Source organism: Heptranchias perlo, chromosome 7 (genome assembly GCF_035084215.1).
Source record: "Heptranchias perlo isolate sHepPer1 chromosome 7, sHepPer1.hap1, whole genome shotgun sequence".
In the NCBI taxonomy this organism is placed as follows: Eukaryota; Metazoa; Chordata; class Chondrichthyes; order Hexanchiformes; family Hexanchidae; genus Heptranchias; species Heptranchias perlo.
Window position 1 is genome coordinate 48,517,132 of NC_090331.1, and position 27,575 is coordinate 48,544,706.

Sequence of the window (27,575 nt, forward strand, 5' to 3'; positions counted from 1 at the left end):
GTGAACATGATGTAAGTTGTCATAAAAACCCAACTGGTTCATTAATGCTCCCCCTGTGGTTAAGTTGCCTGATAACACTCATTGCCTAGGCTCACATATGAGTAAATTAGTAAACCACTGCAACAATGAACCCATTAAACTCTTTGTTGTCACTTGATTGACAGTTTTAATGTGCTCCTCCTGGCTCCACAATAAAGTAAGTAAAAAAACTTTAAACTTACCTTTCTGGTGGCAACCTCCAGTGGTCCCTTTAAGGATCGCTGATTAGCTGCTGAGCACCTGAAGAAACTGACCACAGCATACATGGCGCATGCTGCAGTCATTGTCCAATTTCACAAAGGGGCTTGCAGGACCCATTAGGCCTCCGATTTGCATATTCAATGGTCCTAACTCCAGTTTCAGGCGCACATCCTGGACGTCAGCAGAGAAGCCCTAACTAATATGGTGTGTGGCACAGGTGATCATGTGCTCGCCACGTTGGACCCTTAGATGCAAGTTTTACATTTGTAAAACGGGCACAGCATGATTCAATTTTTAGACCAGTGTGTTTCAACATTCAAAGAAAGATTATGAAAAAGAAATAAAGGTAGGCCTTCAAAAAGGAGATGGTTTGCGTACAGACTAGACACATTCTTACGAGGGGGAAAGGAAGGGCATCCATAGCTAGAGCTCCCTGGATGGCTAATGTTATAAAGATTAAAATAAAACAGAAAAAGGAGGCTTATGATAAATGTCAGGTTCATAATTCAGTAGAGAACCAAGCTGAATACACAGAGTACAGAGAACTGAAAAAGGAAATAAGAGGGGCAAGGAGAATGTATGAGAATAGATTAAAGGGAACCCAAAAGTCATTTATAAACATGTAAATAGTAGAAGAGTAGTCGAAGGAAGGTGGGGCCAATTAGGATCCAAAGGAAAACATCTTGTGGAGACAGACAGCATAGCTGAGGTACTAAATCAGAACTTTGCATCTGTCTTCACTAAAGAAGAGAATGCTGCTAATGTCACAGTAAAGGAGGAGGGGGTAGAGAAATTGGATGGGATAAAAAAGGGGTACTTAAAAGGATGGCAGTGCTCAAAGTAGAAAAGTCAACTGGTCCAGATGGGATGCATCCTAGGTTGCTGAGGGAAGTAAGGGTGGAAATTGCAGAGGCTCTGGCCACAGTCTTCCAATCCTGCTTAGATATGGGAGTGGTACCAGAGGACTGGAGGATTGCAAATGTTACACCCCTGTCAAAAAAGGGGAGAGGGAAAAACCCGACAATTACAGGCCAGTCAGCCTAACGTCAGTGATGAGGAAACTTTTAGAGACAATAATTCGGGACAAAATTAATTGGCACTTGGAAAAAATGCGTTAATAAATGAAAGCCAGCACGGATTTGTTAAAGGCAAATCATGTTTGACTAACTTGATTGAATTCTTTGATGAAGTAATGGAGAGGGTTGATGAGGATAGTGCGGTTGATGTTGTGTATATGGACTTTCAAAAGGCTTTTGATAAAGTACCACATAATAGACTTGTTAGCAAAATTAAAGCCCATGGAATTAAAGGGGCAGTGGCTGCGTGGATACGAAATTGGTTAAGGGACAGAAAGCAGAGAGTAGTGGTGAGTGGTTGTATTTCAGACTGGAGGGAAGTATACAGTGGTGTCCCCCTGGGTCAGTGTTAGGACCACTGCTCTTTTTGATATATATTAATGACTGGACTTGGGTATACAGGGTATAATTTCAAAGTTTGCAGATTACACAAAACTCGTAAATGTAATAAACAGCAAGGAGGATAGTAATAGACTTCAGGAGGACATAGACAGACTGGTGAAATGGGCAGACACATGTGAGATGAAATTTAACACAGAGAAGTGTGAAGTGATTCATTTTGGTAGGAAGAGTGAGGAGTGGCAACATAAACTAAATGGTACAATTTTAAAGGGGGTGTAGGAACAAAGAGTCCTGGGGGTGTACGTATACAACCCTTTGAAGGTGTTGAGAAGGCTGTTAAAAAGGCATACAGGATCCTTGACTTTATAAATAGAGGCATAGAGTACAAAAACAAGGAAGTTATACTAAACCTTCATAAAACACTGGTTAGGCCCCAGCTGGAGTATTGTAGCCAATTCTGGGCACCACACTTTAGAAAGGATGTGAAGGCCTCAGAGAGGGTGCAGAGGAGCAATGGTACCAGGATGAAAGACTTCAGTTACCTGGAGGGACTAGAGATTCTGGGGTGGTTCTCCGAAGAGCAGAGAATGTTATGGGGAGATTTGATAGAGGTGTTCAAAATCATGAAGGGTTTTGACAGAGTAAATAAGGAGAAACTGTTTCCAGTGGCAGAAGGTTCGGTAACCAGAGGACACAGATTTAAGGTAATTGGCAAAAGAACCAGAGGTGACATGAGGAAACATATTTTACGCAGCGAGTTGTTATGATCTGGAATGCACTACCTGAAAGGGTGGTGGAAGCAGATTCTATAGCAACTTTAAAAAGGGAATTAGGTAAATACTTGAAGGGGAAAAATTTGCAGGGCTACGGGAAAGAGCAGGGGCGTGGGACTAATTGGATAGCTCTTTCAAAGAGCCGACACTGGCACAATGGGCTGAATGGCCTCCTTCTGTGCTGTATCATCCTATGATTCTAACTGGCTCAGTCTCAGGGCATAAGTAAAGATTGTGACCTGCTCAAACCATATACTTGCAATTTAGAATGTTTTTTATGTCTAAAGATTGTGTCATAGCCTTGGAACTCCCTCCCAGTTCGAGTTAACTATTTCTTGAAAAAAGGTAGTTTCTCAAAGTTTATAGATTTCTAATATGAATGACACTCTGACCAGACACAGAATTAAGTACATAACAGGTGTAAACATACAAGAGCACAGAAATAGAGGGACAGTACAGTGTGATTACTGTATAACTCAAACTGTGTATTTTTTTCAGTATCTTTCTGAAAGAACTGGAGAAATATGAACAGCTGCCAGAAGACGTGGGCCACTGCTTTGTCACTTGGGTGAGTAAAATATTTTTATATTATTATTTTAAAAATATGTTTTATGATTTCAGACTTTTACTTGTGTGAGGTAGTAGAACAATCATCCTGATTTTGGTTTCACTTATGATGAAGGTCCAGACAATAGTTCCCAGAGGACCAGCTCACATGATACACTTCATTTTCTATGTGATTATTTTAAGATTACCTTCTGCGTTAGTCTTTATGGCTTTTATAAACGCACGTGATGTAAAAGGTTTCACATATCTCCAGCAGTTTCGTACAGATGAGGCTGTGTGTTCTTCCAACTTTCACAGATTAGTAAGCAGGCACTTAATTTGTGTGTATGAAGATTGTTGGCCAATGCCCCTTTTTTGAACATATTGCTGAGATGCCAAATAAATACGAGATCCCTTTGGTCAGATGTCTTGCTGCTGTTGGCAGATACCTGTTGAATGTTAGTGAGTTAGTTGTCTGTTAAGAGATGCTTGTCAGTGTGATTACTCGATGCTCACCACACGGTGACTGCAACAACCATAAGTTTGTAGAAGAAGCACCAGTAATTTGAACAAGTTGTGTTTATGGCCTGTGACATAATCCAGGCCAGAATAATGATTTTGTGCCTTGTTTGATACAAAATGTGTGTATGTTAAATATCGTCTTAATCTAAATAACTCTCAACACACACAATTGTGGGTGCAGAAGTTATCTTGCAGTAGAGCAGAGGTATACAAGCTGAACCAAGATCATGCCAATAAGGCAGTTTGAGTGTTCTCACTGGGAGATGTACCTCACTGTATACATTGGAGTTTAGAAGAATGAGAAGTGATCTTATTAAAATATATAAGATCCTGAGGAGACTTGAAGGGGTAGATGCTGAGAGGATGTTTCCCCTTGTGGGAGAGACTAGAACTAGGGGACACAGTTTAAAAATAAGGGGTCTCCCATTTAAGACGGAGATGAGAAATTTTTCCTCTCATAGGACCTTGTGTCTGTGGAACTCCCTTCCCCAGAGAGCGGTGGAGGCAGGGTGATTGAATATCTTTAAGGCTGAGTTAGATAGATTCCTGATTAACAAGGGAGTCAAAGGTTATAGAAGGTAGACGGGAAAGCAAGGTTGAGGTCACCATCAGATCAGCCATGATCTTATCAAATGGCAGAGCAGGCTCGAGGGGCTGAATGGCCTATTCCTGCTCTTAATTCGAATGTTCATATGTTGTTCGTACTGCAAATTAAGTAGTTGTTCAGTTAGTTGGTTTGACTTTTTCTCAACATGATGTGTACAAAACCCTTACCGGTCTATAGTTCTCTCTTCCTGTATCTAATTTGTTGTTTGGTTTATTTCTGCACAGGCAGACAAATTCCAAATGTATGTCACGTACTGCAAAAACAAACCTGACTCCAGCCAGCTAATCTTAGAGCACGCAGGAGCCTTTTTTGACGTAAGTAGACTCTGTTTTTGCTCTCTGTACTAATATTTGTTTTGGTTTACACAAGAACAGGTAATCAAGTAATTAGGTTAGAGTATAAGTTGCAGAATTGCAAATAAAAATATAGACATCAGTGGCAGTTTTTGTTTTAATTACCATTATTACCTTAAGAAGTTTTGAATGATTTTTTGTTAAAAGTCAACTAAGTCTTTGAAATGCAGGTATATTAATGACTAGAGATGTTCAAAACACAGCTCCCTTTGTTCACATGTGTGATGTCATTCTTCATTACTAACATCTATCAAAATCAAATTTTTGTTCCAGTTCAAGTGAAAATTAATTAGCGTTTTAAGCTATTGCATTTGCATTTTGTAAAATATTGTCATTTCTTGTATTTAACTAATTCTGTGATTTCTGGCTTCACTTTCTTTCCTGTTTATTAAAAATGTTAAAGTCTAAAAACATTCCTGAACACAAAGTTATTCATAAGGGAGGCAGCTCACAGAGTACTCTCTTCGAGGAAGTCTAACCTCAGGTTATTTGTCTCCCTTAGGAGACAAAAAAATGTTGCCTGGAGTCAATGACAGTACAAATTGTAAATGGCCCATTTGAAGGAGTAGACTTGATGAGCTGAATGAGTTTTGTTCATTCCGTACTTTGTATTGTGTTCTAATCTCAAAGTTGCTTTTTTCAGTTTTTATTTTCAACTACTCTGTGCTCAGGAACAAGACCTGGTTGATATTTAATGTGAACGTTTGATCATAATGATCATAATATTGAAATTTCTCACTGATGCTACATGACTACAGTCAACATTTTAAGATGTTTTACTTTTCTGCAGCCTATATAGGGTGCTTTGCATTTGTTAGGCAAATAACCTCCCCCCCCTCCCCCCACGCACACACACATGTAGCTATAGCTACTTATTACTGTAATGGTACTGTCATCCTAAAGTACCTTTGGTAGACCTAATAATACTTTATATCAACTAAATAAATACACTGGGGTGGATGTTAACCTGCAGCGGGTTTCCGATGGGAAACCATGCTGGTGAGTTAATTTTCTGCCTGCTTTTGGCAGAATGATGCCACAGCGATATTACCGCCAGGCTTCATTAACATGCCGCAGACTGACTTCCCACCCAGAATGGGCAAGAATTGGGCAGGAAGCCACTGCCGGCTTGCGGAAAATTGGATGGCCCTTGGCTCCCCTCCCGCATTTGGGTAAGACCATAAGAAATAAGAACAAAAGAAATAGGAACAGGAGTAGGCCATATGGCCCCTCGAGCCTGCTCCAGCGTTCAATAAGATCATGGCTGATCTTCTACCTCAACTCCACTTACCCACCTGATCCCTATATCCCTTGATTCCCCTATAGTCCAAAAATCCAGCAATTTCAGCCTTGAATATACTCAAGGACTGAGCATCCACATTCCTCTGGAGCAGAGAATTCCAAAGATTCACAACCCCCTGAGTGAAGAAATTCCTCCTCATCTTAGTCCTAAATAGCCGATCCCTTATCCTGAGACTATGCTCCCTAGTTCCAGACTCTTCAGCCAGGGGAAACAGCCTCTATTCACCTACCCTGTCAAGCCCTCTAAGAATTTTATACATTTCAATGAGATCAATGAGAATATAGGCCCATTTTACTCAATCTCTCCTCAAAAGACAATCCTCTCATCCCAGTAATCAATCTAGTGAAACTTCGTTGCATCGCCTCTAATGCAAGTATATCCTTCCTTAGGTAAGGAGACCAAAACTGTACACAGTACTCCAGGTGTGATCTCACCAAAGCCCTGTACAATTGCAACAAGACTTCCTTATTCTTGTACTCCAACCCTCTTGCAATAAAGGCCAACATGCCATTTGCCTTCCTAATTGCTTGCTGTACCTGCATGTTAACTTTTTGTGTTTCTTGTACGAGGACACCCAAATCTCTCTGAACACCAATATTTAATAGTTTCTTATCATTTAAAAAATATTCTGCTTTTCTATTCTTCCTACCAAAGTGAATAACGTCACATTTCCCTACATTATACTTCCTTTGCCACATTCTGGCCCACTCACTTAAACTGTCTATATCCCTTTGCAGCCTCTTTGTGTCCCCCTCACAGCTTACTTTCCCACCTAGCTTTGTATCGTCAGCAAATTTGGATGCATTACACTCGGCCCTTTCATCTAAGTCATTAATATAGATTGTAAACAGCTGAGGCCCAAGCACCGATCCTTGCAGCACCCCACTAGTTACAGCCTGCCAACCTGAAAATGACCAGTTTATTCCTACTCTCTGTTTTCTGTCAGTTAATCAATCCTCTATCCATGCTAATATATTACCCCAAACCCATGAGCCCTTATCTTGTGTAACAACCTTTTGTGTGGTACCTTATCGAATGCCTTTTGAATACCCAAATATGCCACATCCACTGCTTCCCCTTTATCTGCCCTGCTAGTTACACCCTCAAAAAACACTAGTAGATTTGCAAAACACGATTTCCCTTTCACAAAACCATGTTGACTCTGCCTAATCATATTATGATTTTCTAATTGCCCTGTTACCACTTCCTTAATAATGGATTCCAGCATTTTCCCGATGACAGATGTCAGGCTAACTAGCCTGAAGTTCCCTGTTTTCTCTCTCCCTCCTTTCTTGAATTGTGGTGTTACATTTGCTAACTTCCAATCCATTGGGACCGTTCTAGAATCTAGGTAAGTGTAGGGATGGGACAGTAGAGCCCTAAACTTTCCTTGCGGGGCTGGGAGGAGCACTTCTGCTCAGTTCGTGTCCCATTCCAGGCCATATGGCAACCTCCAGCGCAGCACACACAAGCCCGATTAAACTGTATCGCGAGGCGAATGTTTGACACCCCTGATCTAATTGAATGGCGGAACACGCTCGAGGGACTGAATGGCCTACCCCTGTTCCTGTTTGCCTTTGCTGCTCACTTCAGCTCCACTGCAGTGCAGTGCGGACTGAAGGAACAATAATCATGGCCATTTTGACAACAGGCAGGACAGATGCCAATACAAAACTGCAGAAATTTCATGGCTGGGGTTTTTGTTAAATATGAGAAACCTCGTAAATGTGAAATTGCTGTGTTAGCAATGTCAAATTCTACCATTTTTAAGTTTTTGGCATATCCCTTATTGCATTCTTCTTATTACCTCCATATACATGAAAGTCCATTTTGAACCCAGCCATATCTGTTCTTTTACTTCAACTAGTGAGGGAAGAATAAATGACTTGCTTAAATTGAAAGGGAACAAAATTAATTATTGAAAAAAGTAACTACCAAGTTTTGACAGTGTGGGACCGTGGACAGATTGCAGAAGGATATTGCTATGCTAAGTGTAACACGGCATTCCATATAATGACTTTGTGGCCAATACAGTGGCAACATGTTTCCATGAGAACAAGAATGTAATGTAGTGCTTCAATTGCCCTTCACTTCTGGGGTGTGGGAGCTTGCACTCAGCAGGTGGCTGATTGGAAAATCAAAGGTTCACTGTCTACAATTTTCCATCCATTGAAATCTGGATTTAGCCATTCACCATTTTAGTTTAACATAATACCTTTAAGATTAATTACTTAAAATCAAAATAGCCTGAAAAGCCTGAAACTAAAAAAGCAGGGATAAACAAGTCACAGAGAAAAAGTAGGATATTTCATTCTATCAATAAAGCAGTGCTGATCTTTAAGCTGCAATGTCCTTTTGTTTATTTTTGCCTTGAGTTAAAAAACATAGTTTATACACCAATTTGTTGTGTCATAAAATTCATACATTTGTTTAAGCAACTTGAATTTGAATTTTATTGTCATTCTGTATTTTATGCTTTCTTTTGCAGGAAATTCAACAAAGACATGGCTTGGCCAATTCAATTTCATCCTACCTAATTAAACCTGTTCAGAGAATCACTAAGTACCAGCTCCTACTGAAGGTATGAAAAGCTCCCAATATTTCCCGCAATGTACATCTATTAGAATCAACCATAGAGCTGCATAAGAGGAGTACCATACATCATAGAATCACAAAAATTACAACACAGAAGGAGGCAATATAAAGTAGCGAGTTCTCGTCCCTGGGTCCAAATTTCCTAGTGCAATTGCACTTTTCCACTGAGTCCTTCATAACCTGTTTCCGGATTCCAAGTGTCATACTTCCTGGTCCCCATTCCTCACACAGCATGCTGCACTCACCACCTTTTCAGCTTCACCCAGTGCTAGACTGACAGTCTTCTGAAACAGTTCCAAAACTTCAACTACTTCACTGTAAAACAGTATTGTCACTGTTTTAAGCAATTTGTATACAGTACTGTGGGTTAGTGGATCGGAGCCAGGTTGGAGATCATTGGCTGAGCACAGACATTAGTCACAACTTCAGGTAGGCAGGAAAAACACCCAGGCTCAAAGTTGGGCAGTGTAGCCTGGGTAAAATGTGACTGGGGAGTAGGGAGAACTGCAGATCATAAGGCGGAAATCAGAGAAAATGCCTGAGCCGTACTAAATCCTTCTTTTTCTCCACGAGCAACACATGAGGCTTCACTAATTCTGGTTAATTTATTGAATCATTAGTATTGGGCTCATTTGAATGATTAAAAGATGAAGGGCAGGGAGGAAACTTTTTGATGAAAGGCCTTTAGCCATTAAATACGGAATTGTTTTTAACTTGATGTGTAGCGTTTTTAATGTTTCTGTCAATAGGAACTTTTAACCTGTTGTGAGGAAGGCAAAGGGGAATTAAAAGATGGTCTTGAAGTGATGCTTAGTGTACCCAAGAAAGCCAATGATGCAATGCATGTCAGCATGCTGGAAGGTAAGACTGCAAAAACCAAAGGCTTTGTTGCTTGTTCCACTTTAACTGAAGCCACATATCGTATAGTTGGTCAACAATAACAACTTGCATTTAGATAGTACTTTTTGAATTGTCCAATTTCTTCAGCATCCACAATCATATAGTCTGCAGTAACATTACTGCCCAGTTACCATCTATAGCAGTACGGTTCTTTTAATGTTAACTCTACATTTGGTGAAATCATGAATGTAAACTGCCATATCCTATGAATATGAAGGCATAAACTTTTATTCTGCAGGGGCAGTTTGTATGGTCTACAGATGGAAAGTTCAAATCTGTAGCCTGATCTCAGTGGAATGTGAAAAAATGTTATAATATGTTAATCAACATTTCATTAATTCATGTACTAGTGCAATTAAAAGTAGAAAATTCCATCAAAAGTTTATGCTACACTTTAATTAACATTGTAATTTAAAGCAAAATAGTTTGATTAGTTTCCTTGGTAGGTTTGTGGAGATCAGCAAGGCATGAAATAGACTGGTCAGTGATCTCCTGACATTTCAATCTGCTGTGGGACTCAGCTGTTCCATCAGCAAGCAGATGGAACTAAGTCTCACAGATGACTGCCCTGTTTGCCTGCCTTGCCAACCTCCACAGCCTTTTGGTGAATCTGATCAAACTTCTTTACTTTAAATAGGATTATTTAACAAATTTGAAGAAGTGTTGATTAAAGTTTAGTAGAAACTTTAACCAGCTGCCAGGTCTTATGAAATCCATTATTTTTAAATGTTGTTCAGCATTTACTTTGGGACTGACACCATACATTAATTGTAAAGAGCCACTCGTTCATCTAAATACATTTTGTATTCTCTTAGCATTTTGGATAAATGAGGGTTTATTACATTCAAACCAACTTGGTACAAATTATATATTTATTTAAGTGGCCAAAAGTTTTTTTTAAATGCCAATCCACCAACTTTTTTATTTCACTTGGTGAAGGGACATCAACATATGAAATTCTATTCAAAATAGGAACATTAGAAATGATGTCTTTTTTTAAGTGACTCAAACCATTAACACTACATTAGTTAAACATTTACATTTTGACAATCTATATATCTATAATTATATCTATAATTAAATTGTAATATTTAGTAAACAGTAAACTTAAATTAATTTGATTTTAATATTAAGGTTTAATAAATCCTTGCATAATAACATGCCTACCCAGGACAATTTTGTGATGAAGAGAGTGTGGCACAGTGGGACAACAGGACAGCTGGTGTGTGTAAAAACTTCAAATTGCTAGTTTAACTGTTGGGTGTAATTGCCACAAGGTTGCATTTTGTGCTGTGAATTACATACAGACATAATAGGTAACATGCAATCACTAAAACACAGATTGAGCCAATTATTAGGGATAGATCTGACCAAAAGACAGCCAGTTACTTTCCACATTAGATACCAGAACCATTAATTTTATCAAGTCTCAAATGGTTCCTGACATGATCAGTAATGTTGCAGTCTGTTTCTGTGTTATTTGAGCCAAAATGTACCTTTTTGTCTTTCCTGACATGTAACAATATTTCTGCTGTTTGTCAGTCACGTTGCAGCCTTCTGGTGTGGTGTGTTGCTTTTAAATATGTGGACACTGCAGCCTGCGTAATAGGCTGAGTGCTGAACTCAAAAGAATTGAAGTGTTACTAAAACAAATTGTCAAAGGACTTGTAATGTTCACAACATCCTTTATGTTATAGTAACATAATAGCAATAGTAAGCTAGATGAAGACACAATATTAATGAGCAACCTGAGTAGCACTCTGTCTCGAAGATACTTCCATGTGTGCTTTTTTTCTCAGTCTACCACTTGCTGACTTTCACCTAAGTTGCTTTTATTGTTTGAGATTGCAGCCAGCAGTAAGCCCATGATCATCCTGCTATCGGCTGCACTTGGAAATGTAAACGGCCCAAATTATATTGTTCCTGTAGCTGCAGAGACCTATCTTATCGAGGGTCTTATGATTTACTGTCTAGATTCACTGGATCCCCTTCTGGCCAGAGAACAGCACCAGGAAATGGGTGAGAGCGGTGGAGCTGCACTCCAGAGCCCAAAGTGGCAACATAAAAACATCTCATTCTCAGCAGAGATAAATAGGAATGATTGCAAATACTGGAACTGGGCATAAAAGCAGAAAATACTAGAAATACACAGCAGGTTCATCAGCATCAGCATCTCTAAAGAGAATTTTGAGTGTCTGTCCATCAAATGTTGACCATTTTTTCTCTTTCTGCTGTTCATGGACCTGCTGTATATTGCAGCATTTTCTGCGTTTTTTTGTTTCATTCCCAGAAATCTGATTCTTTTCTTTTTCTGCTAGTTTTCTCTTCTCCCTTCCCATTTCCTGAAGACTTGGGTACCATTCCACAGACTGTTTAGTACCTCGCCCAAGTAGCAATTCTTCAAAAGTGAGCCTGCATGGTGAGTTTTGGCAGGCTTTCAACCTACTGGGGACACCACAGCCAAGCCTGATCCAGTCCTCACTGGATGTCCACGCACATCTACTTCAAAAAGGAAACACTGAATGGAGTGGGGACCTTTTCCAAATCTTTCTCTCCCTAGCTCAGAATTTTATACCATATTGACAGAGACAGGTGGGAAAATTGAATACAGGACCTTCCCGATCCGTATGGTTCAGCTGCTCACTGAATTAATCAGCTGGTCCATCGGGGGAGCTAACATCAGTCTCAATTCTCATTTGCAAGATCCATGGTGTGACTCGTAATTTTTAGTTTAAGAAAATCCATGAATGAAAGAAATTACAATGTACACAATATGAATCCACCAAAATCTAATCAGATTATCTGATACTGACCTCCCTATAGACAATAGCCAGTTCAGTTTAAATGTCACCTACGGAACAGAAACTGATTGATCTGCTACATGCATGCGCACGGACCCATACATGAAAAAATGCATACAAATGTGTCTGCATACAACCACACACATGTACATATTTGATAATGTTAATGAGTATGCACTGCCAGAGGTTCACAGAAATTATTTTGCAACTATAAACATTAATATTTTTCTCATGTTCCATCTATACTCAGGGTTCGATGAAAACTTTGATGTTCAGGGTGAGCTCATTCTTCAGGACTCCTTTCAAGTGTGGGACCCCAAATCTCTCATTCGGAAAGGACGGGAACGACATTTGTTTCTCTTTGAATTATCCTTGGTTTTCAGCAAGGAGATCAAGGATTCCTCAGGACATAGCAAATATGTTTACAAGCACAAATTACTAGTGAGTGCAGTTCTTTACATTAATGTATTTTCTTTACTTACCATTTGATTTGAACTTAAAGAAGTGATATTTACACTTCACATATCTAACAGCAGTTTCAGAATTCTTTAGTAATCCATGTCACGCAGCACATTGGGATCAATGCTTGAGGTGGGGACCCTCCATTGGAGCACTGTGGTCGACACGCTTGGTGTTGACCTGTTCGTCTCGCAGGCTCCTGAGCTGCTGGAGCCTGCTCCGTTTTGCCAGTTTTTCGTGCTTTCATTTCTACCTGTCTCATCCCCCACGTCTTTCAGCTATTCACATGTTCAACGTGTCTTACAAATGTCTTTAATTTCTCTCCTTGTACTTCTATTGTCTCCTAATATCACTTCTGCCATTTAACCATCTACCCTTTTCCATTTAAGTGCTTTACAGGACTTTCTATTTCTTTTTGTGTGTGTGTTTGTTTGTTTTTTCAGCACCCTTCCCTTCTGTTCCTTTTTAAATGCCGTTCACTGTAATATCCTCCAGTTCTGATGAAGGATCCACACCCGAAACGTTAACTCCTCAGATGCTGCCTGACCTTATGAGTATTTTCAGGATTCTTTGTTTTTGTTTTGTAGAAATCTGTGACCCAGTTGGTTGCATCCTGGTTACGGCCTTTTTACTTTGCTGGTACTAAAAATCTAGTTTTGGGAGACCAGAGGTATACTGACTTTTGTGGGCTGCTCTCCCTGTTTAATTTATTTCTCTTAGTGCTGGTCTTTTTAGGCGCAAAGAGCAGCAATTGGGAATATGGACTTATCCTTCCGTGCACACGTGCAGCATAACAACATTACAGGTCTCCATTTCATGTAAGGGTATTTATTGAACAGCCTGTGATTAGTGGACTCCACAGGCAGGAGAATGTGCCTTTGCCAAAGGTTGCGCTCTTGTAACATAAAAGTATCTTTATACAGGTGAGTGGTTATCAAATAAGAGGAGACGAAGGAATAGTAAATAAAAAAGAGCCTTTCTGTACACTCAAGATTAGTACAATAAGAGATTGGATAACAGATTGATACCCAAACATTATCATGATTGCCTTGATGGAGTACCATCAACATTTTTAAAAAATTTGTTCATGGGATGTTGGCGTCGCTGGCGAGGCCAGCATTTATTGCCCATCCCTAATTGCCCTTAAGAAGGTGATGGTGAGCCGCCTTCTTGAACTGCTGCACTCCATGTGGTGAAGGTTCTCCCACAGTGCTGTTAGGTAGGGAGTTCCAGGATTTTGATCCAGCGACGATGAAGGAATGATGATATATTTCCAAGTCGGGATGGCGTGTGACTTGGAGGGGAACATGCAGGTGGTGTTGTTCCCATGTGCCTGCTGCCCTTGTCCTTCTAGATGATAGAGATCGCGGGTTTGGGAGATGCTGTCGAAGAAGCCTTGGCGAGTTGCTGCAGTGCATCCTGTGGATGGTACACACTGCAGCCACAGTGCACCGGTGGTGAAGGGAGTGAACGTTTAGGGTGGTGGATGGGGTGCCAATCAAGCGGGCTGCTTTGACCTGGATGTGCAATTTTCCAATCTAAAGGAATGATTCTTGAATCGAGAGAACTTTGGAAGATTATAGTTAGGGCTTCTGCAATGTTCTCACTTACTTCCTTTAGAATCCTGGGATGGAAACCATTTGGTCCTGGGGAATTGTCACTCTTTGGTGCCATTATTTTCTTCATTACTGTTAATTTGCTTATGTTAATTATGGTGATTCCCTGTCCCTGATTCAAATTTAGTTTCCTTGGGGTGTTCAGCATGCTATCCTTTTCCTTTACTGTAAATACTGACGCAAAGTAATTACTTAACATATCCGCCATTTCCTTATTTTCATTTACAATATCACCATTATCAGTTTTTAAGGGGCCCACATTGCTCTTGGTCACCCTCTTTTTCCTAACATAATTGTAAAAAAATTTTGTGTTGATTTTGATATCCCTTGCAGGTTTCCTCTCATGCTTCCTCTATGAAGCTCTTACCAACTGTTTTGTCACCCTTTGCTGTTCTTTATATCTCTCCCAGTCTCCAGGATCTTTGCTGTTTTTTGCATTTTTATATGCTTTTTCTCTTAGTTTTATGTTGTCCCTTACTTCTTTTGTTGTCCATGGCTGCTTTTTTTGACAAGTGGAGCTCTTGCCCCTTGGGGGAATAAACTGGTTCTGTATCACGTTAAATTCTTTTTTGAACACCTCTCACTGATCTTCTGTTGTTTTACCCATTAGCAGATTTGCCCAGTTTACTGTGAACAGTCTCTGTCTCATCCCGTTGAAGTCGGCCTTACCTAAATTTAGACTGTTAGTAGCTGATACGGGTTTATCCCTTTCAAATGCAATGTTAAACTCGATCATATTATGATTACTATTAGATAACTATTCACGCACCGTTAGGCTGTTGACTAAATCTGGATCATTACTCACTATTAAATCTAATATGGCCTGCCCCCTTATTGGTTCTAGGACATATTGTTGCAGAAAGCTGTCCTGAACACTCAATAAATTCACTACCTTTCTGACATGAGCTCGTCTGCTTATCCCAATCGAAATGAAAGTTAAATCCCCCCATTAAAACCACTTTGCCTTTGCTACATGCTTGTCTAATCTCAGCATTTCTACATTCTGCCACTTCACAGCTGCTACCAGGAGGCCTATACACAACTCCCACTACAGTCTTAAATCCTTTTTTATTTCTTAATTCTACCCATAAAGTCTCCACTGCCTGCTTACCTCTTGTTATATTGCAGCAAGACCTGGACAACATCCAGGCCTGGGCTGATAAGTGGCAAGTAACATTCGCGCCAGACAAGTGCCAGACAATGACTATCTCCAATAGGAGAGTGTCTAACCACCTCCCCTTGACATTCAATGGCATTACCATCGCCGAATCCCCCACCATCAACATCCTGGGGGTCACCATTGACCAGAAGCTTAACTGGACCAGCCATATAAATACTGTGGCTACAAGAACAGGTCAGAGGCTGGGTATTCTGCGGCGAGTGACTCACCTCCTGACTCCCCAAAGCATTTCCACCATCTACAAGGCACAAGTCAGGAGTGTGATGGAATACTCTCCATTTGCCTGGATGAGTGCAGGTCCAACAACACTCAAGAAGCTCGACATCATCCAGGACAAAGCAGCCCACTTGATTGGCACCCCATCCACCACTCTAAACAGTCACTCCCTTCACCACAGGTGGATAGTGGCTGCAGTGTGTACCATCCACAGGATGCACTACAGCAACTCGCCAAGGCTTCTTTGACAGCACCTCCCAAACCCGCGATCTCTGCCACCACACGGACTAAGATATGGCAGAGCAGGTTGCGTGTCTGGACTGCAATATGTGGGAGTTTGTGGATATTGAGAATCCCCCGAGCAAACACATCTGCAGTTGAAATCTCTGCCTCGAATCCAGGACAAAATTAATAGTCACTTGGGCAAGTGTGGATTAATAAAGGAAAGCCAGCGTGGATTGTTAAAGGCAAAGCCAGAGCTCCCTGGATGATGAAAGAGATAGAGAGTAAGATGAAGCAGAAAAGGAGGTGTATGACAGATGTCAGGTTGATAATACAACGAATGGATCCTCCCTCTCCCTCCCCAATACCCTTTCAAGCCAGTTCGAGATGTCCTTCACCCTGGTAGCAGTTAGGCAACATGCAATGTGGGACTCTCGATCCTGCTTTCAAAGGATGCTCTCTATCCTCCTAATTATTGAATCCCCTACAACTACAAAATCATGCATCCCCTCCTCCTCCTCCCTTTGGACAGCCTTCTACCATGGTCAGCCTTGGGTGCCATGGTCAGCATTCTGGCTGTCCTTCCGACAGTCTTTCCCCTTATCCTCACAGGTAGCAAGTACATTGTACCCGTTGGATAGGATCAGTTTCTGAGGATCCTCGTTCTCTATCTCACCTGGGTTCCCCTTACTCTGTACTCTATCGGTCACACCAACCCCGTTCTGATCCTGTACCTCTCTACGAAGCGGCCGAGATCTGGAGCAAACTCTCCAGATACTCTTCCCCCTCCCTTATGAGTCGGAGTGTCTCCAACTCACACTCCAGCTCAACAACTCTGAGCTGGAGAGATTCGAGGCAGAGATTTCAACTGCAGATGTGTTTGCTCGGGGGATTCTCAATATCCACAAACTCCCACATATTGCAGTCCAGACACGCAACCTGCTCTGCCATATCTTAGTCTGTATTTATTTATAGATCATTACTTTTTCGTCTGTTTTGTTTTATAAAAAAAAATTCGTACCTCCTTCCCCCTCTACACCTAATTCCCACTCTCACCAATTTCTCATGTTCCCACTCAGTTCACGATCCATTCTCTTTGCGATGCCCGCTCTGTGCTTAGGTCTTGATTTGGAGCAGCAGCAGAAGAAAGATACTGAGAGCAGTGCATGTTTGTACACTGCTCACTCGGACCCCAATTTAAATGTTTAGTGTTTAATTGGCCTCAAAATATGTGTCCCATTAATGATGTTGGAGATTAATTCTCTTTTAACCCAATGATGTACAAGAAAGATTAACTGTTATTTATGTTTTATTTTGTTAATTATTGGATATTTTCCCCACCATCTGCTTCAATTTCCAGACATCAGAGTTGGGGGTGACAGAGCATGTAGAAGGTGATCCCTGCAAATTTGCCTTGTGGGTGGGCCGAACACCTTCCTCCGACAACAAGACTGTCCTAAAGGTAATCGTACTCAGTTTGAATTTAAAAGTCATATTTTTTTGAATGAAAATGAATATAGGATTTTGCATTTATTCTGGATTATTCAGAAAAAAAGTATTAAAGATAAAAACTCATTCACCATCTCAGTAACGCTTTCAACTTTCAGCTGGGTGTTGAATTATGTGAAAACTAGAGGAATGTAATGTCACGATAAGCTGCGTTTACATTTTGGGCTGGGTCTTTGTAGAATGACATAAGTGAGCTGGAGTCCTACATTTATGTCTTAATAATGCAGCTATGCATGCACGAAATACTGGCATCATGAGACTCCAGCAATGAGTTATGTCATGCTGCCACTAAAAGGAATCACTGCACACATATATATGCTGCTGTCGTAAGAACAGCTCAAATGACCGGCAGCAGTTAGGAAGACCCAATAAAACAAAAAATGTGTCTTCCTGGCCACTGGTCATAAAGAATCCCATGTTTAGCTTTCAGTTGCCACCATTGCACATGTCTTGTGTGTCGCCAGCAGCAGAATGATATAAAAGCATCGTTAATGTTTATGCTTCAGGTGGTGATTGTTGTTTCCAAGATGAAGGTTTTGTTTTTGACAATGTGACAGGTGGTGAAGAGAAACAATTGGAATCATGTGCACAAGGAGACAAGAATAGAGAATTGCATTCCAATGGAAATAGAGATTCGGAAAACTGTAATCATTAATTCTGTGTAAATGAGTCAGAGAAGTTTAACTATTGATTGGTATGATTCACCTTGTTATCAATAGTATTCTCTAAATACATCCAATAATTCTAACACATTGGCCAGGAATTTCCTGGGGGTTTCTCCCATTCTGACGCCATAACTTTGACACAAGTTCGGGAGAAGCCCCAATTAAATTCCAGCCATTGACATTACAGACATGATGGTAGAATCTTACTAAGTATCCTGTGTTTTTTTTAAGGCCTCCAACATTGAAACAAAGCAGGATTGGATTAAAAATATTCGGGAGGTCATACAGGAGAGAACTATTCACCTGAAAGGAGCTCTGAAAGAACCTATTCAACTACCCAAAACCCCAGCAAAACAAAGGAATAATAGTAAAAGGTAGAGTCCTTCTTGGTGTTTGTAGTGTACTACTTATGTGTGTAGTTATTGCACATAATATTTGAGGGATTTTATTTTATCTCATTAAATCTATCACACAATGACAAGTTAAATATTGAGTAGGAAGGCCATTTGACTCCTCTTAGTGTCATCCATCCAGAAAGACTCCAGGATCCTCCCCACCCATCCCCACATTGCGATATTTATCTTAAATGATTCCAGGGTTTTCACCTCCACTACTTTACCCAAAAGTCCATTCTATCCCTCTATTGTGGGAAAGAACTTCCTGATATCAGTTCCAAATTTGCCTTTTACTAGTCATCCTACTTTCACAATTTATTTTGAAGTAATATTCTGGATTTATCGTTTCAATACCGTTAACTATCTTACACATCTCTATAAAATCATCCCTTAGTCTCTCCTTTCAAAGCTGAAAAGTCTAAATCCTGCCAGTCTTATCTCACAACACATCCCTTTGACATTAGGGATCTGCCCTGTCGCTGTTCTTCGAAGTGCTTTCAATGCTTGAATGTCTCCCTTGTGTCTTGGTGACCAGTACTGGATCCAGTACTCAAAATGTGGGCTCACTAGCGCACTATGCAGTTTAAGCAAGATTTCCTCTGCCTTTTATTCTGTTGTTTTGGCTATACAATCATCATTCTCTTTACTTTGTTCATTGCTGCTCTGCAGTAGTTGGACATTATGGGCTCGATTTTACAATGGTGGCGGGTTGGCAGCTGGGGGGTGAAGGTGCGTGTGGCGAACCTGCATGAACAAAACTTACCGTTTCCGACGCGATCGCATGTTGATTGCTGATGATTAACGTCCTCTCCGGGTTTCAGATTGACAGGCTGACTGCCGTCAGGAGCTGCGACCCAGGGTTGGTGGGGGGGGGGTGGCAAGAAAGAGAGAGAGCGAGACTTCATCCGGCACTGGACTGGAAGACCGGGGTGGGGAGGGGAGGGGAAGATCGGGGTGGGAGGGGAAGATAGGGAGGACATGGGGGGGTGAAGAGGGGGACATTGGGAGGGGTGTCGAGGTGGACATCGGGGGGGTGAAGAGGGCAACATCGGAGAGGCAGACCTCGGACGTCGGAGCAGGGTGCAAAGGTAGATTCATTTTGTGTTTTAGCTTCCGTCTATTGGTTTTTTATTTAGTTTATTTAGTTTCTTGTTTCCTGATCCGGCCCAAATCAGAAGCGATGGGCAAGCTGCCCAGGTAAGTTAAAAATCGTTCTATCTACTCCATCTGTCACAGGTAAAGTGCCTTAAGTACCTCAATGAGGTACATTTGGCTCTTTAACTGTCATCCCACCGGCTTTAATTGCCCGTGGGACTTCCGTTTTTGGGTCACCCGCACGCACACAGGTGGGTCCCTGGGAAACTCGGAAGTCGGCGGGTTGGAGCCGGCATCCGAACCCGAACGGGATTTCCACGATTTTAGAGGCACCCAACGCACCCGCAATTGCCTCCTAAAATCACCCCCATAGAGGGTCAAGTCTACTAAGGCCACTCAATCTCTTTCAATTCGATCCCTACTATTTTTATGTTCCATGCATGTCACCCATTTTTCCTTCCGATACACAGTGCTTCACACTTGTCATTGTTCCACCCAATTACATGTTTAGCCCAACTCATTTTGTACTTTACAAACTTCCTCCTTAGAGTCAACTGCTCTCAAATCAGATAGAAGTCTAGTATTCCTCATTCTGTATTGTATTGATCATTCTGTGGTTGCTGTCCTCCAAGAGTGCCAAGATTTCCATTCCTAGTATATTGTCTAGGTCACCTTACCAATAGGAACTCAAGATTTTCACTGCCTTTCGTGGGTTCCTTGATGCAATGGGTCATGAACCAGCCATGCATTACTCAGATTCTAAATTGCTTGGCATTCCCAATTTATATCTGGTTCAGTAAAGTTGCCGTTACATTTTTGGAATATCTACACTTAATATTTTCCTTGGGTTTAGCGTTACAGATCGCCCGCCCCCATATGCCTCCTATGGCTCAGAGTGTGCTTTTACTTGCCCAAAATTTAGGAATTGTAGTGAGCCCAAGGATTGACCAGACAGCCCTTGCTTTGGTTTACTACATATATCACACGCCACCACATGGTTTCCTCACCATCGGAACGCAGACGAATAAGCACTGTATCAGACCTTGGCTCAGGCTACAGTCTGCTGGTCAGACTTATTGAACAGTAAACAGATCAATGATCAATGATCAGTATTGAATTCAAACAGTAGAGTTACAATAAATACAGACTTTACTATCCTCCTAAAAATTTAATTCTTCTGCGCTAACACTCAATATGTAACTGACCCCTGAAACATGTTCCCTTATTTCTGTGGCAGAGGAAATGATCAAGGTGCTGCAGTAGCTGAAATGGGTGGGCAAAATTTAAAGGGAGCGACAGCCTCCAAAATATGATGGGTACAGATTTACCGTTGGTTTTGCATAATCTCAGCTACATATCATGGGCAGTTGGAGTGGTAAGAAGAAGTTGGAGTGGCAGCTAATAACTGTTGTCCCGTAAGAGTCTATTCCAGCTGCCTCCCACCACCACGATCCCCTTAATGCCTCTTCCAATTTCCTATCCACCTATTCAGTTTAAATAATTCTTGATAACTAACTCTATGTTTCTTATAAGTCTCATTGTTACTGCTTTGTTTAAGTGCAACCTATCTCTCCTGTGCCAGTTATTTTTTGCCTTGAAATTGTTCCCAGTTAATTATAAAGATGATGTGGAGATGCCGGTGATGGACTGGGGTTGACAAATGTAAACAATCTTACAACACCAAGTTATAGTCCAACAATTTTATTTGAAAATCACAAGCTTTCGGAGGCTTCCTCCTTCGTCAGGCTTCGTCATTCACCTGACGAAGGAGGAAGCCTCCGAAAGCTTGTGATTTTCAAATAAAATTGTTGGACTATAACTTGGTGTTGTAAGATTGTTTACAATTATAAAGATAGCATCATTATTTGTACACCTGATTGCGAAACACTTATTTACATCCTCAACGTTCTCAGTGGACCAAACACCAGAAGTATACCAGAGAACATTATTTTGCAACCCTTATCTTTTGAATTTTGAAGCAATCTAAGCATTTTTGATTTTTAAAGCCACCTAAATTGTATTTCCCTACTTCATTTTCCCTTACATGGCCTACCAACAAGCGTGTCTCTTCCTCTCCTCTTCAATATCCCTTCTAACCATTCCACAGTGTGCACTGCTCTCACTCCAGGTAAACAACTCACCATTGTCCTTCTGACACACATGCCTATACACTTTTCTACGCAAAGAACCCCGACCTACAATTACAATTTCCCCATAGCTTTCAGTCTGCATCTTTGGATGAAGGAGCGATCACTCAGTAATTTTGTTATGTTCCTCTTATCCTTAGGGATATGGGAGAAGACGGAGATAGTCAGGGAGATGGCAGCAGTCAACCAGACACTATTTCCATTGCGTCAAGAACCTCACAGAATACCATGGACAGTGATAAGGTAGGTGTAACTGCACAGAATTAGCAAGTCTGCCTGAATGTGATTCATCAGCAACATTCTGTACAGCAGTAAACATTATTTGGGACCTAAAGTTGTGCACTTCTTAGAAAATGTGAAGTTAAGTGCATTTTGATCTAGGTGAGGTTGAAAGAAACAAATTAGAATTTTGCCACAGAATCATAGGATTGTACAGCACGGAAGGGGGCCATTTGGCTTATCATGCATTTACCAGCTCTCTGGAAGGGCTATACCTTTAGTCCCATCTCATTTACCCTTTCTCTATGCACTTTTCATTTTTTTCTTTTTCAAATATTTATCCACTTCCCTTTTAAAGGCTATTACAGAGTCTGTTTCTGATAAAGCATTTCAGGCGATAAATTGGGCCATGTAGCGCCCGTTGTTTCGGCACTACACGGCCTCTCCGACATCCAAGATGGCGTCTTCGATGCGCACGCACATTTCCTGCGTGACGTGCGCCAGATGCCATCTTGGTATAGGAGTTAGCGCATGTGCAAATACCGAACGCTGGAAGCATGTAAAGTAGGGAGAAAACTCATGCAATCAGTGTGCAACGCTGATTTAAAGTGATACACACCATTTTGGCACTTAACACTCAACTCAACGCACAGTCTTAACCCCGACCATCTAAACGTGTCTTACAGTGCCTGAAGGACCCCTCACCAGCGCTATTTAAAGGGACCATGCAGGTATTACAGGTTAGTTGCTGGATTATTGCTTCTGGCTGCTGGAGGAGTAGGGAGTGTTTTTTGAACATAGGAACATAGGAATATAGGAACAGGAGTAGGCCATTCAGCCCCTCGAGCCTGCTCCGCCGTTTGATAAGATCATGGCTGATCTGTGATCTAACTCCATATACCTGCCTTTGGCCCATATCCCTTAATACCTTTGGTTGCCAAAAGTCTATCTATCTCAGATATAATTTAGCAATTGAGCTAGCATTAATTGCCGTTTGCGGAAGAGAGTTCCAAACTCCTACCACCCTTTGTGTGTAGAAATGTTTTCTAATCTCACTCCTGAAAGGTCTGGCTCTAATTTTTAGACTGTGCCCCCTACTCCTAGAATCCCCAACCAGCAGAAATAGTTTCTCTCTATCCACCCTATCTGTTCCCCTTAATATCTTATAAACTTCGATCAGATCACCCCTTAACCTTCGAAACTCCAGAGAATATAACCCCAAGTTGTGTAATCTCTCCTTGTAACTTAACCCTTGAAATCTGGGTATCATTCTAGTAAACCTACACTGCACTCCCTCCAAGGCCAATATGTCCTTCTGAAGGTGCGGTGCGGTGCCCAGAACTGCTCACAGTACTCCAGGTGCGGTCTAACCAGGGTTTTGTATAGCTGCAGCATAACTTCTGCCCCCTTGTACTCTAGTCCTCTAGATATAGAGGCCAGCATTCCATTAGCTTTCTTGATTATTTTCTGCACCTGTTCATGACACTTCAATGATCTATGTACCTGAACCCCAAAGTCCCTTTGGACATCCACTGTTTTTAACTTTTCACCATTTAGAAAGTACCCTGTTCTATCCTTTTTTGATCCAAAGTGGATGACCTCACATTGGCCTACATTGAATTCCATTTGCCACAGTTTTGCCCATTCACCTAATCTATCAATATCGCTTTGTAATTTCATGTTTTCATCCACACTGTTTACAATGCCACCAATCTTTGTGTCATCGGCAAACTTAGATATGAGACTTTCTATGCCTTCATCTAAGTCGTTAATAAATATTGTGAATAATTGAGGCCCCAAGACAGATCACTGCGGGAGTCCACTAGTCACATCCTGCCAATGTGAGTACCGACCCATTATCCCTACTCTCTGTCGCCTTTCGCTTAGCCAACTTCCTAACCAAGTCTGTACTTTTCCCTCGATTCCATGGACTTCTTAGCTAACAGTCTCTTATGTGGGAGTTTATCAAATGCCTTCTGGAAGTCCATATAAATAACATCCATTGACATTCCCCTGTCCACTACTTTAGTCACCTCTTCAAAAAATTCAGTCAGGTTTGTCAGGCACGACCTACTTTTAACAAATCCATGCTGGCTGTCTCTGATTAACTGAAAATTCTCGAGGTGTTCAGTCACCCTATCCTTAATTATAGACTCCAGCATTTTCCTCACAACAGATGTGAGGCTAACTGGTCTATAATTCCCTGGTTTCCCTCTCTCTCCTTTCTTAAAAAGCAGAGTGACATGTGCAATTTTCCAATCTAGAGGGACAGTTCCTGAATCTAGAGAACTTTGAAAGATTATAGTTAGGGCATCTGCAATGTGCTCACCTACTTCCATCAAAACCCTGGGATGGAAACCATCTGGTCCTGGGGATTTGTCACTCTTTAGTGCTATTATTTTCTTCATTACTGTTGTTTTACTTATGTTAATTTTATTGAGTCAATAAAAGCCGATTCAATATTAGTTTTCTTGGGATTTCCGGCATGCTATCCTCTTTTTCTACTCTAAATACTAACGCAAAGTAATTGTTCAACATGTCTGCCATTTCCCATTGTCAATGACAATATCCCCACTTTTTGTATGCCCTTTCCTTATGTCTTATACTGTCCCTTACTTCTTTCGTCGTCCATGGCTGTTTTTTTGGCGAGTTCTTACCCCTCAGGCGTATAAACCGATTCTGTATCACATTAAATGTTTCTTTAAACATTTCCCACTGATCATCAGTCGTTTTACCCATTAACAGATTTGCCCAGTTTACTGTGGACAGTCTCTGTCTCATCCCATTGAAGTCGGCCTTACCCAAGTCTAGAATCTTAGAATCTGAAGCTCCCTATTCTTATTGAGAGTTCCTACACTACTTTTGAGAGTGCTTTGGCAGGTATTGCCTTACTGGACGGAAAGTTACAACTATGGTTTTACAACATTCCTGCCAACTATGGGCGGTCTGCTAGGGCTCTCGCTGGGCATTGAGCCGACTGGGAGCATGCAGAGAGGCCACGCATAGCAGGTCAAGCTGCGAGGAGACGGAGGACGAGGAGGCGCAGGGCACTGAGCAGGAGGCCCTATCCAATGAGGGCCTTCCGGGATCAATCCTGTTACCTCAACATGACCGAGGAGGATTGCATCCGATGCCTGAGGTTCACCAAGGAAGCCGTCACCAAGATCTGTCAACTGGTGCGGCCAGAACTGCAGCCTCAGAGCAGGGCGAGGACAGCATTGCCTGTGGCTGTGAAGGTCACCATGGCGCTGAATTTCTATGGCTCAGGAGCATTTCAGGCCTCTGCTGGCGACATGTGCAACATCTCGCAGTATGCAGTGCACTGCTGCATAAGGGAGGTCACAGACGCACTGTACCAGATGAGGAACAGGGTCATCACCTTCCCTCTGCAGTGAAACAAGCAGAACGAGCAAGCACGGGGGTTCGCCCGCATTGCTGGCTTCCCCATGGTGCAGGGTGCCTTTGGCTGTACACATATTGCCCTGCGTGCCCCGCACGTCAACTCCCCCATCTTCATCAACCAAAAGGGCTTCCACTCCCTCAATGTGCAGCTGGTGTGCGACCACACGCATCGGATCTTGGAGGTCGATGCCCGCTACCCTGGGAGCAGTCACGGCGCCTTCATCATGCGGCAGTCCAACGTGCCAGCTATCTTTCACCCGACTCGGCAAGTCAAAGGCTGGCTAGTGGGCGACAAGGGCTCACGCTGTGGCTCATGACACCAGTCAGGAATCCAAGCACACGCGCACAGCAGGCCTATAATGAGAGCAATGCTGCCACACACAACATCGTGGAGCACACCATAGCCCTCCTCAAACATCGCTTCTGCTGCCTGGACCGGTCTGGAGGAGCCCTGCAGTACTCCCCTGAGCGGGTGGGCAGATTCGTGGTGGTCTGCTGCATGCTGCACAACCTCGCCATCATGAGGGACCAGTCTTTGCCACCAATGATTGCAGAAGATCCTGAGCCAGAGTTGGGGGAGGAGGAGGCTGAGGAGGAAGAGGCGGAGGAGCAGGAGAAGGAAGAGGAGGAGGAGGAGGAGGGGGTGGAGTCGGAAGAGGAAGTGGAGGAAGACGCAAGGGTGCAGCAGGAACCACACGCCTTGTCTGCAAGGGCTCTGCGTACTCGCTTGATCCGTGCCCACTATCAATAATTTGAACTACATCCCCCAACTCACCAACAGTCCTGCATTCCCCACCTTTCCCCTCCCACAAGACAATCAAATCGCCCTCCATCTGATTACACATTGGTGTCCCTCTCAGCTCATTGCATAAATAAAAACCACCACCAAATGCAAAATCAAACTCTCATTTATGGATTAATAAATGAAATTATGCAAACATAACAGTACTATTCACCCTTGTGCATACCCTTAGTGCCTGTTGTTCGTGTGTCTTTACCTATCCTAGTGCTCCTACGAGGTGCTTCCCCAGTGGCTGGAGCATGGGTGGTGAGAGGCTGCTGGCCTTCAATGGAGGAGTGTGCAGATATCCTTGGAGGAAGACCTCAAGCAGCTCTGGGCCGGGAGGGCCCGGCTTCAGACTGCACCATCTCAGCATGGGCTGCCGCAGTCTGGCCTGGCTGGCCGAGAGGCAACAGCAGGGGCACTGGCGGAGGGGCAGGGGTGGGAGCAGGAAGGCTGTCGCCCTGAGAGAAGACAGTAGGTCCGACTGCCATGGCGTCACTGCCACTCTCCCGGGGCGGCGCCTCAGCAATCATGGTGATCAGCTGGAGAACGGATTCCTGGAGTGCTGTGATGCCCTGGAAGCCCCGTTCCACAGTGGTCCCCAGAGCCACGATAGCAGCAGTCTGAGCTTCCAAGTGCAGCAGTCAGACCTTGGATGGCAGATGTTTGTGCTGCAATGGAAGCTGTGACATCAGTCATCAGACGCTGCATCATGGTGGGTTCCACAGGTGCGCTGATGGAGGTGACCACCCGTTCCATGTTGGAAAGGATGGGCTCCAAGCTCTGCGCCAAGTTGGAGCTGGACTCCTCCATGCCCCTTCTCATTGCGCGCAGGCTTTCCAGAGCCCCGAGCATTTGTTGGTGTACGCCCATCAGCCGTCTTCTGTAGCCTGACCCATCGAAGTCTTCATCTGTCTCCTCTGCAGAAGAACTAGTGAGTGACCTCGCCCTCCGGCGAGCTGACACCTGTGGTATCCGTTCCCTCCGCCCAGGCTCCTGCGCACTTGTGCCTGGTGTCTCACCACGTGCAGATCCCTCCTCTAACCCATCCTCTAAAGGACGCGCAGTGTCAATCTATGAGCTGGTGGTAGCAATTGTCAGATCCAGTGATGGTGTGGCTTCAGTGTCTTCCTCCTCATCCTCCTCGGAGGGTGCCATCACGTGTTCTTGGGTATTTGCAATGACAAAGGGAAACAGGTTGAGTTGTGGAATGGGGAGAGGAGCAAGTAAGAGGTGTGTGCTGAGAGCATGTGCAGCACGTGAGTCAGAAAAGATTATGGGAGGAGGGAGATGTGGGAAAGGAGAAGGAGCATTAGATATGCAGAGACACCCTTCATCGGGACCTCCAGTGCGGCAATTTGTGACAGCTGCAACGAAGGCCCGCCCAATGATCCGGAGCACCATCTCCTCTAGGGGGGTGAGGACGTGCAAATGTGCCTCCTACTGCCGGGTGTTATACGCCACCTTCTCCTGCAAGACAGAGGACAGTGTGTCAGTGCGTGTCCTGCAAGGTGTGTGTGTGTGTGATGTGCCTGTCATGGTCGAATAGCTGCCAGTTTGTGTGACTTTTGAGTGGTGGTTATGTGGCCTGCAAGTGTGGTATTATGT

General features: G+C 42.7%; 1 protein-coding gene across 2 annotated transcripts in view; it reads left to right on the forward strand.

Moving 5' to 3' along the window:
• Positions 1 to 27,575, forward strand: part of kalrna (kalirin RhoGEF kinase a) — a 667,943-nt gene that overhangs the window by 429,657 nt on the left and 210,711 nt on the right. For both annotated transcript variants that reach the window (XM_067987468.1, XM_067987467.1), the window contains 8 exons: positions 2,930 to 2,999; positions 4,331 to 4,420; positions 8,251 to 8,343; positions 9,107 to 9,218; positions 12,309 to 12,499; positions 17,112 to 17,213; positions 18,157 to 18,299; positions 21,703 to 21,805. In XM_067987468.1, coding sequence (XP_067843569.1) covers positions 2,930 to 2,999; positions 4,331 to 4,420; positions 8,251 to 8,343; positions 9,107 to 9,218; positions 12,309 to 12,499; positions 17,112 to 17,213; positions 18,157 to 18,299; positions 21,703 to 21,805 — 904 coding nt within the window. The remainder of the gene's footprint in view (positions 1 to 2,929; positions 3,000 to 4,330; positions 4,421 to 8,250; positions 8,344 to 9,106; positions 9,219 to 12,308; positions 12,500 to 17,111; positions 17,214 to 18,156; positions 18,300 to 21,702; positions 21,806 to 27,575) is intronic.